The sequence below is a fragment of the Drosophila biarmipes genome, chromosome 2L (assembly GCF_025231255.1).
Source record: "Drosophila biarmipes strain raj3 chromosome 2L, RU_DBia_V1.1, whole genome shotgun sequence".
NCBI lineage: Eukaryota > Metazoa > Arthropoda > Insecta > Diptera > Drosophilidae > Drosophila > Drosophila biarmipes.
The window spans coordinates 18235780-18247188 of record NC_066612.1 but is presented as its reverse complement, the minus strand read 5'-3'; the positions used below and the strand labels follow the sequence as shown (position 1 = coordinate 18247188).

Sequence of the window (11409 nt, the reverse complement as noted above, 5' to 3'; positions counted from 1 at the left end):
CCTTCTTCCGTATTGGTTTACAAAATTGGTTAAACTGTGTATTGGTGCAATTGTATAAATTGACTTTTGAATCGCTGTATGATAGTTAGGAACAGAGGAAAAACCGAAAAGTTATATTAATTTTTATGAAACTCAAAGCTAGTTTATTAAGATACGGGTCGTGTCACTTGCCTATGTTCGCTATCTGTTTTTTGCTATCTTTTTATATTTCATAGTTTTCCAAATATTCAATTAAAACTCATAAATTTACAACGCGAACATCTATTTCATCCCGACGTGTTTGTTTCAGTGTAGATACACTTTTTCAAACAAAAAGTTATAACAGTTTTCATGCTTTTTCCATAAGCTGAATAGGAATATTTCTATATTTTAACAACTTGTGGACAATTTGAATCACTCATAAAGTAGGTCTGGAAGAATAGAATCTGAATGGAGTGGACGATCGACCAGGTTAGTTCTGTGAAGGCTTCAGGGGATCCATCCAGGGCGTGGGATTCACGTAGAGCTGCGAGACGGTGCCTCGCAGAGAGTCCAAGCCCTGATTGAGGGGCACCGGCTTGGGCTTCGCGTCCACGTTGCTCATCCACTTCTCCCAGGCAACCTGGGCGAGTCGCTTGCGCCGCTCCTCCTCCAGCGCCCTGGCCATCAGGGCCCTACGCTTCTCCTCGCGCTGCGCCTGCTGCTGCCGCTGCTTCTTCAGCCACCAATCCTCGACGACCTTGCGGATCTCGTCCTTGGACACCTTGCGAATGGACCTGTTGGCAGTCGCCGAAGAGCTTGATGAGCCGGTTGGGCACAATGTGGTGGATGGGGACACCAGGGGATTCTTGCTCAGGACAAGGCTGGCCTTCATGGCCGCTGCCTGGAGTTGATTCTCCAGTTGCAGATTCGCGGCCTGGCGAGCCTTGTCCTTCAGCCACTGGTCGTAGCACATCTTGGCCAGCTGCTTGCGCTCATCCATCTGCTGCTGCTTGGATTTCAGCTCCTCCTTCAGCCGCCGCTGCCTCTGCAGGATCTGCCGCTGCTTGGCCGAGTACCAGTTCTCGTAGGCCGCATCTGGCTCGCGATTCACCTAGGTAGGGTAGGATACACAAAAACGAGTTTTGAAACGGAACAAGTGGCCGAAGGGTTAATTCAAAACTTGTGCAAGTGTACTGTCAAATCGTTGATTTTCCTGACTTTGTAAGTATTTTGATAGGCTGCCGAAATCGTTGTTTTGAAACCGTTTATTTAAATGCCTAAAAGTATGCAACTTATTAGCGCGCTGTCTTCCAAACAAACCTTTTTACGTGCAACATATCTGGTTGCCTACTTTTAGGCATCATTCGTATATTCTGGATATATCTGCTATTTCATTCCGATATGGGTTGGATTTAAAATGCATAATCAATGTTATGTATAAAAAAGAGTTCAGAAATTAGGTTCTGTAAACGTTCCCTAACACAGAAGTTTGGCAAGTCCTACCTTTATTCCTTGTATGTGCCTGAGGTAGTTGAGGGAGCTCTCCCGGGAGCTGAGACACAGCGGGGGCACCGAGTTGTTCTGGCTCTCCGATCGCTTGAGTCCGGCGTACATGGTGGACCAGTTACTCGCAGAATTGGGCGACGGATAATCCCTGTCGTCCTTAATAGCAAAAGTTCGAGTGCTGGTGTTTTGGGGCAATGAGTCCGGCGACGAGATCGAGGTGGGAGAGTCGTTGGACGACGAGGATCGGCTGATGCGGGTCCTGCCGCTGAAGATCTCATCCCTGAGGACTATTTCACCAGAGGCACTAACGCGGCCACAGAATGCCATGTCTAGACGTTGGGGTTGGGGTAGTGTGTAGCCTGTTGAACGAAGAAGCAGTGAAGACACTTTTGAACGAAATAATTTTTTGGCTTTTCAACTTTTTAACCTGATTGTGAAGGCTCGAACTGGTAACTAAAAAGCGAAGCCTACGCAAATGTTCAGCTGTCAGCGGTTATATTTCTGCCCCTTTTTCCCCAATAAAGCTGCCGTCAAAATGCTCGTCACACTGCCCAGAGCCGCGCAATTAAACCTGCAGCCCGACCAATTGCACTTCCATATGCAGCGGAAAATTTTAATTACAATGCCCGGGAAACAGCAATAACAACGACGAGCTAAAGAATACACGTGCCTTGGCGATGACGTCGCGGCTGACGGTGGTGTAAACCTCAGTTGCCGACACATCAGTAAATGGCGGCGGCCCATTGACATTTCCGCTGATTACTTTATGGCCGAACACATGTACACGGACCTCCGCCACTCCCGGGCGTAGGGCAGTGCATAACGCTCCGACGCCTGTCGCAACATGACATGACATTTTGGCGCCCAACTCCCCCAAAAGCACACACACGTCCGTATATCCCCCGCCACGCCCCTGGATTCTGGCCATCCACCGCGTCCGGGTCGTGGGTTTCATTTTGCGAAGGGTATAATTACTTTGTAATGATACTCGTATTACTTTCGACCTGCAAAAACTTAATACTTATAAATGGGTCCATCAGTCCTGCTTTCCCCGCCCATTGCATCGCGTCGAGGTGACCGCCGCGTTGACACTTTGCACAACCTATAAAGAGTTCAAGGATCACACTGCATTAAACCATCTGTGTTTCGAGGGATATACTTAAATACAATCCTTTGTTAGGTTTTTACACATTTTTACTATTATTACACTGGAGAAAAGCTTGATAGGAAACAAATGTTGAATAACTTCAATAGCTGCAGTGTATTTAGGATTTTAGAAATTTTAAGCATTATTAAACAAATGAAAAGTTTGATAGGAAATTGTTTTTTGCCCTGATTAACCTTTTTGGAAGCTGCACTGTTTTATATCTTTTATTCTACTCAATAGGATAATATATTATTGCCTAATTACCCGTGAACATAATGATGCTCTCTCTAAACTAATTGAGATCGTATGATCAAGATATTTAATTTTTAAAGGAATAGGCCAAATTTATTGCTGATTAAAATAAAATTTTATTTTAGAATCATGACTTATGAGCAATATTATGACTAAAACATAGTTTTTATAAATTTATAGTTACATTTAGAAATTCTAAAGGACGTTTTCATTTAAAACAAGTTTAGATCAAATTTCTGCTTAGCATTATAAAAACTATCAGTTACACATGAAAGTGTTGACAGTTGAGACCGGTGTCCAATTAGCTTAGGATTACAATAAAGTGGACAATGTTTTTTATAAGAAACTACAAAGTGTCTTTTCCATATTATTTATATTACCATTGTGCGGCCAAAAGGAGCTCTACGGCCTTAACTACTGTTTATAGATAAGAAGTTCTAAAGGATACGCGGTTGTATTCTCAAACAGAAAGTCATCCTCTGAAGAATTCGCGGTTAAGGTATTTATGATCGTTCTGGCGAACTTGCCTAACGAGACTTTACAAAGTACCAAGAAGGTTAAAAATAAAAACAGAGGTAAATACAATTTTTTAACAACCATTACAATTTTGCTCATTGATTCCCTTACTATTTACTGGTACTTTTTTACTTACTTATACTTTGGAGGGTATTTTCGAATCCATTTTTAAAGGGTTCTAAGGTAAGTGGTCTCCTTATGATATCTAAACAAATAAGAATCTTTTTGGGTGCTATGCTCTTTAGTAATTTTACTCCAAAACCGAAGAACTGTATTGTTTTTTATAATTTTTAGTCAAGCCTTTCAAAAAATTTACTTTCTTTTCAATCATGTGTTTTAATACCCCGTACAGGTTGGGGTATTTTCATCATAAGGTAGGCAAGGTATCAGGTCATAATTTTCGGTGGCCGAGAGGCACCACTGTCACGAATTTAAGTGCAAGGCCCCACAGACTCGTATGCATGCACAACTGAGCCCTCTGACACATTGGCAAACCAACAGGCGAAGCGTCGAACGCCGAACGCCGAAATCTCAAAATGTAATGACAGACTAATTATGCGTGCAAATGGTTTATAAATATTTTATAATGCCCGCGTGACCCTGACTTCGAGTCGGGTGGGTCGGGCCATTGAATGCAGGGGGTGGTGGTGGGTGGCTGCTGCAGCCGAGGAATTCAGACACATACAGTACACACTGATACTGCATACCTGAGCCTGGATGCCAATCCCCCTCGGCGCCGTGGGCATTGTATGCAATTCGGCCTTTTGACTGTTTGTCTGGGTGTTCCGGGTGTTTGAGTGCAGTTGTGTGTTTTGCGCATCGCTGATTGCATTGCGGTTTTACGACTTCATTATTGTTAATTATACGCCGCGCTGCCTGCCTCCCCTACAATCTGCCAATTGGAATAACCTGCGAGAAGGCCCATTCCTCTCCAGGCAACTGTCAAAAAAGGCAACGAGTGAATTCAAAAATATGACATTGCGAAAACCACAAACTTAATTGGGCTTATAGCATCGTTCCGACACTGAGCCAACTAATTTTTCACCGTGTGTGCAGATTATGGATTGAGTGTGTCAACTAATATTCGTGTGCTCCAGTGTGGGTAATAAATGTGCTTTGCTATAATGAAACTATTATTTTTCCTCAATTTGTTTTTGTACGGAGAGAAAAGGATTTGCGTATCAAACACACCATACAAAATTAAAGTTAAGATACAGTTTTATGAATCGTTTTAAGTAACACGCTCTGTACAAATAAAATAGATGGTGACTATTTGGTTTTGTTTTAAATATTTTATTTACAAAGAATAGTTAAATTATAAACACACCTATTTTCGCTAACGTATCAGTTTCGGTTTTTCATTCTGTTAAAAAAAATGTGGAGTAACGAAAATTTCGGATATATCTGTTAGTTGATGTTTACCTGAGCAGTAGTTTACGTTTAATTAAATTCATTCGTGTATGAACAAATTTGAACATTTTTTTATTTCGTATGGCGAACAATTTGTTTTATAGGAAAAATCCCATTAAACTAATGAACGAAACCCTACTTGATTTTGGACTAAGGGGGTTGGAAGACATGCCCGTCTCCCTATTATATTGCTGCATGTGTAAGTTATCATTAAATGTCGTAAGCCCAAATGATAATGCATAAATGTTAACAAATTTCAAAGAGCGACGAGCCCACTTATCTGGGGTGGCAGAACCCCACCTCTGGGCCCTCTTGGCTCTCAGCATCGAAATCATTTTACATGCATGGCAATAGACAGACAATGGCAAGATGCCCCAGCACTTCCCCTCCGCATCCTTCAGCTGCTCGGATTTGATTTGAAATTCGTAAATGCGGTCACGTATGTTATTATAACAAATATCTTTCATGGTTATGTTTATATGCTTACATTTCTGGCAGCCGTCTCTCTCTAACCTTTCCCTCTCGCTTTCAGCTTTCAACAAATTGACTTTTGTATTCGCATTTTGAAATTTTCGCACATGAAACGCATAAACTCGTACATATTAAGTACATACATACACATTCTGCATCTTGAGTGCGTCGCAGGAAAGCATTGTAGAATCTGAATTTATATTGAGGTCCTCGTGTTTCTTTACACACACGATATAATTAAATTATTTTACGACATTTCAAATCCTTTAAGGCCAATCATAACAAGCGAGCTTATTAGAACTTTGACTTGGAGGCTTACATTTTGACTTTTTTCGCAATCAAATGGGCAATCTGGTGTGTTAAAATATAAATTGTTAGAATAACAAGAATTTGATTTCTTTGAAAGTATATAGTGCTTTAATTTGATTTATATCCAACTACCTTATCATTCTACCTATAACTTGTAAGTTTTCTTTCGCATTTAATATCATCATTAACTAAAATTAATAATCATTTCTTTCTAACCTTTGGTAAGCTATTTTTTCATCATATAATTTTAGATTTGTTCATGAAAATGTTGATGTACCAATACTATAGATTATTTAATACAATTCTTAAATGGTATCAAAATAACATATTAATTAAGATTATTCGCACGCCAGATTACTAGAGACCCTCAGTTTTTATATTTAAATAATACAGTTTTATTTTCTCCCCGAGAACCACTTCCTCGGAATAACTCAGGTTATTTTAAAGTAAAATAAGACCAGTCAGAGCCCTTGGCAAACCCCCAGAGAGTGGAGGGAAATGTGCCTATCATTGCTGCATGTCAATGCTGGCGAAATGTATCTTTCACGCTCAATTTATTTGTAATGATGTCGACAGCAGAGCCTCTCTGGGAAAAGCCAACGGTGGCAAGAAATGCTGTTCAAGTAGGTGGGTAAAAAAGCCACGAAAAAAGAGGGGAAGGAAAAGGAAAACGCACGGCCGCTACGGCACATTAGTGGCGCCACGAAAAATCCCCAATCATAAAGTGAGCGGACTCGTGGCAACTTTTCGCGAACGCATTTTTCATGTCGAAATCGTTGGGTCTAGGGCAAATCACATCCCTGGGGGCGTGGCAGGGGCAGGGGTGCGATGAAATAGCCGCATGTGTAGCTCTAATGAAATAAACATGTTTATTAGAGATACAAATGCGAGTCAGAGGGCCTTGCTTTTTACGGCTGCGTTTCCCCCGGCTTTTTTTTGCTCTCAATGTTTCACAGTGCGTATGATTAATATTAAGTGTAGCTGCCTTGCACCTGTCCGCTTTGTAATTAATTGAATTATTTTTCTCAGGACGTGTCCTTCAGTGGATGAAGCAAAAGGCGAGGCAGCAAAAAGCACAGCCAGTCCGAGGGAATTATAAATTCAAGGGGCATCAAAAATAGCGGAAATGCAATTAAAATTGTGCAAGGTTCACGGCATCCCGGAGAAGTGTTGGTCTGTGAGTGTGGCTTAGGAAAAATTACCAACAGCTACTTAGGCGGCAGGATGGAAAACTGCACAACTCTTCGGAATGCTGCAGGCAAGTTGAGAGCCGTATTATGCTTAATTAAGCTGCTTTCTCCTCCGTTTTGCAATTTGCCTGAAAAAAATGTTTACCAGGTGAGGATTAAAAGGAGTTCCTTTGCTTAAGCTGCAGAAAAGTAAGGAGTAATTGAGGCTACAAGTGGAGCTCTTCAAATTTTAAGACAGTTCCAAGTGGTGAATAGTACCGGGGTGAGTTCCATCTTACAAACATCCATTGAGATACAATTGAAAAAGGTGTCTAATTTTGATAATATCAATTGTAGATACTTATATAAAGATCAAGGAAGCAGAATATCGTATATTTTTGTTGAAGATAACATGATTAATCCATTTTCTCAGCTGACAACACTTCATTTTCCGTAAAGCGCTTTTATTTAATTAGTTGAGGGTTCTCTGCAATACCACTTACTGCTCAATTGAAAACAAACAAATCGGTTTAAGCTATTAAAATTAATCCATTAAAAATAAAAAGGGGCATTGTAAATGAAAAAGAGGGAAAGGCAGTTACAGGTACCATCCACCGAGGTAAACGTATCCATTCAGAGCGGAATGCTAATGAGGTTAATGTTTGCATTGAACCCAAAAAATGGCGAATGCACAGCGATGCTGGGTAGAAGCCAGCCTCGACATCAGGTCCTGACCTCCCATCCTAGCCACCATCTTTCCGCCGGCTGCCATCCCATCATAAGCGAATCGTGGGATTTCAAAATGTGTGTGCAGAAAAAGTCAGGCAAACAAACGGACAAACAGCAGGGGAAGACTTGAAGAGACCAACTAATCAAGGTAATGAAATCAGTTTTATTTTACCTTATTTCCTCTTTTTTCCGCCCAGAGTGGCGGAACAAGGCCCACAAATGAAGAATTCAGAGGGGTAGTGCAGTTAAAAGTGTTCACCGTCTGGCATAGACACTCTTCCCACTAGCAGGTTCGGTTTATCATCGGCCTGTCTGTCTGTTTGGGGCTGTTTGTATTAGAATTAAATATTCTTAAAGTTCATATACTGTAGATGGGTAGGCTATCCAAAATATATAAGTTTTATGCTAAACCCAACTGATTTCCTCCGAATAAATCAAAGTTAAACCATTTCTTATTTAACTGTATTTATTTACATATTTTTAGGTGTAGTTTTCACGGAAAAACAAAGCTTTGCACTTGTGTTATAGACTTTTTAACTCGACCTTTTAAGTTTTACTTAAACTAATTACATGAACACCTTACGTATGCTGACGCGAATTCTCTGGAAATATCTAAAAGGCTCGTTTTTGTTAAATAAGGTTCTATCGAATATATTCTAATGGAGTTTAGCTTCATAACTTTAATTAGAAATGCTAAGAACCTAAACTCGTCCAAAAGATTTCTTTGCTTTTGGCAGACGAGTGAAGATTGTTAATAAAAGACTTTAAAAACAAGTTTATTCACTTTCCTCGTTAGGAAGCCCGAATTATCCTATCGTATCTGCGGACTGCTCTGCTGGGCCTGCACTTGTCACACAGATATTTCAGCGAAGCTCACCCAGCTCCACTTTTCCGCTCATGAACTGCTGATGGCTCAACAAACTTGCAACCACTATAAACTTAAAACCACTGGCACACAGTCCGAGACTCAATTTCGCCCGACAACAATCGGATGGAGCTCGTTGAGCAAACTTGCTCCTGTTCCGATGCCAGCTGCTCCTGCTGATCCTTCGGATACGGTTTCCATGCTTGTTTCACATTTCCGCTTACTCAAAATTATTAATTACCGAAATTCCAGGAGACGACGACAACAATCTGGACGGGTTTTCCCAGGTTGTGGGAGGTGTTCGGTGCTTGGGTAATCTTGTCAGCAATTCAATTAGTGGGCGCTTGCGTTTATCCTATTTAAATATAGCATACTTTCCGACTGCCGAATGCCGTGAGCGTCAGTGTGTGTTGTGATTGTCTGTGTATTGGTGTCGTCATGGAAACGACAAGGACTCGAAGGACTCGTAGGACTAGAGGCGAACTCGTGACTTATGCAGTGACGCAACCAATTACGGCTTAGGGGCAACTGTAACTGCAACTGCTGTCTCGCCGCCATCTTCCTCGCACCATCTCGTCCTCATCCTCCCCATCGTCCTGCATCCTTCATCCTTCGGCTGTGTGCATGTGAACGGGGGAGTGTGAGAGTTCTGCGGTTAACTGTGTCTGCTCGACGTCTGCCTTCTAGACCCAAATTGCCTCGAAAACTGTGTCAGACGGGATTTTATGTCGCACTCATATATTCACAAGTCTGCTTTCGGGATGGGTAACTCTATTTTTTGGCTCAACTACCGCTGATAAGTCGTCGGCCATTCTCCAGAGGTGATTGTTCAAAAGTTTCTTAATTAAATATGATATACCTGCCAGCCAATCAGCTCACCGAGGCCAGTGCTAATTGAAGTTGCAAACTGCCAACGCTGCTGTTGTTGACATCAAGGGCGCACAACGTCAGCTAAAATTCACATCGGTTAGTGTTAAATCGAGTTAATAAAACTCTAAGCGCGCAAAGGTTTTTTTTTAATGAAAATAAACGAAATTTGTAATTAAAAATTATTTTCCTAGATAGTCCATGAAATATTGTAATTTTCAATGGCGCAGAAATATAGAAATATTTAGAAGTTATAAGTGACTGGAAGATTTATTACTATAAGTATTTTATTTGAAGTTCTTTAAAACACCGAATTTCCTGGGAAGCTGCTTTATACCTTCTATATGAGGGTTTTGTACAGCAAGTTTTTAACCACTTAAGAAAAGCATTTATTTATGGGTATTTATGAGGTATTTACCCAATACCTAGAGTATTTCACCCATCGAAAGAGGTGCGCTGGCCAAGTCACTTAAGCAAATTGGCCCACAAAGTTCGTCTGGCAAGGGTAGTCACATTTTATTTCTCCTGCTCCCAGGACTTTCTTTTCGTTCAGGGGACTTACTTATCTGATTTGTTTGCGGCTTGTTGTGCGTGAGCTGCCAAGGAATTGAAGACGTCAATGAAGAGACCAAGATGGGGTGGCAAGATTGTCGTTGACTTTTTAATTCTGTCTGGCAGCTTCACTCGATTTAATTAGGTAAAACCGCCGCAGATCACAGTGGGCCGTCGCTTTTTGAAGCTGTCGGATTCAATACACAAATTTACTCCACAATTTCGAAAATACAAACAAATAATTATATTTTCTTTCCCTTTTAAAGAGAACGGCAAGGAGCAAGCAGCCAAGAAGAGAGGTGGTTCCAACGAACAACATAGAACGAACAATCGGTAAGTTTCGAAACGGCTCAGTATCAAATTGATTTGTTTTTAAGCCCATGGTGTCGTAAATCCGTTTAATTCAAACCCTTTATTTAAACTCGCGAGCAAAAAAGGAAAAATAAACTGTTTAACTTGGAAACCAGGCAATATTAATCAGTTCAATTTGACGCTTCATTGATTAAAAAACAATCCCCTGTGGCCTCATCCAACACTGCCGTCATATCCATACACTTAATTAAATTTGTGGCTGGCGAAAGTGAAATGTAATGACATTCGATGGCGAAACGCGAAATGTTTGTTATGAATGTAAACAATATTCTATATACGTATGTATTTTGAAACAAAAGTAGGGGCAACATCGCCAGTCGGCGAGTCGGTCGGTGGTCACACATGGCGTATGAAATATGCGCCGCATTGGCCACAGGTAAAATTGTCACGTTTTTAATTAAACGGGCGCCCAAAGACCAACAACCAGCGCACAACGGTCCGATAATCAATGCCTTGCTCTACGACAATAACATGGGTAAAAAATATAATTGCAATTAAAAATAAAAGTTGTACTATATTGGGTGCGTGCCTGAATTGTGTAACTGAAAATGATTGTGGTCTAGCCACTTGTTGGAATCCCCTATTCTATGCAACAGTTGCCTTCATCGTTAATTAAAAACATTTTAATAAAATGGTTGTTAGCCACTTTAATATCTGCTGCTAATTAAATAACAAACCCCTTTGTTTTCGTTTTATAAGTATTATACCTAACTACATCCCACATTTGATTGGCAAAATAGGTCATTGTAAAAGATACTAACCAATATGAATAAAATAAATCGATTTTAGAAGGATTAATTACTATTTTTTAAACATTCAATAAAATAATGCCATGTATTTTGGTTTCATTCGATTTTTAATTGAAATTTGGAATTTTCGAGACCTTTTTTGATTTTATTAAGAGACGACAAATTCGGCGTCATGACATAATTGAACAGTGCCTATTAGTTTCAGAAAACTTTCACTGCTCCAACTGATGGCTTTAAAAACATTATCATTTGACCTGACCTGATTCCCGAAATAGAACAGTGAGCCTTTAATAGAAGGCACACACACGCAACCCCCACACCCAGCCACGCCCACTTTTTGACAAGTCATTTGGCAGCTCGTTGAAAAAGGCCAACTTAATTGTGTCACCCAGGCTTCGGATTTAATTTTGAGAGCCAAGACGATGGTAAACGACGATACAACAATTAACGACGAACAAAATCATTTCATTGTGTTTGTCAAACGTTGCGACCGACCGACAGCGCCTAAAAGCCAGCGGCGATAAGTTTTTTATT

At 40.6% G+C, this 11409-nt stretch overlaps 2 protein-coding genes across 3 annotated transcripts in view; one reads left to right on the top strand and one right to left on the bottom strand.

The window, feature by feature from the left end:
- Positions 1-316: 316 nt before the first annotated feature.
- Positions 317-1929, bottom strand: LOC108033461 (uncharacterized). The gene is made up of 2 exons (XM_017107797.3): positions 1465-1929; positions 317-1072 (listed from the first exon to the last, which is right to left on the bottom strand). The coding sequence occupies exons 1-2, from the start codon at positions 1792-1794 to the stop codon at positions 452-454; spliced, it is 951 nt and encodes a 316-aa protein (XP_016963286.1). The 5' UTR covers positions 1795-1929; the 3' UTR covers positions 317-451.
- Positions 1930-9094: 7165 nt separating this feature from the next.
- Positions 9095-11409, top strand: part of LOC108033376 (probable serine/threonine-protein kinase yakA) — a 28172-nt gene continuing 25857 nt past the window's right edge. Inside the window, exons 1-2 of one of the 2 annotated variants that reach the window (XR_007763408.1) lie at positions 9095-9301; positions 10021-10087. The gene's annotated coding sequence lies outside the window, so the exon portion shown is untranslated. The remainder of the gene's footprint in view (positions 9302-10020; positions 10088-11409) is intronic. The other variant, XM_017107695.3, reaches the window with a different exon arrangement.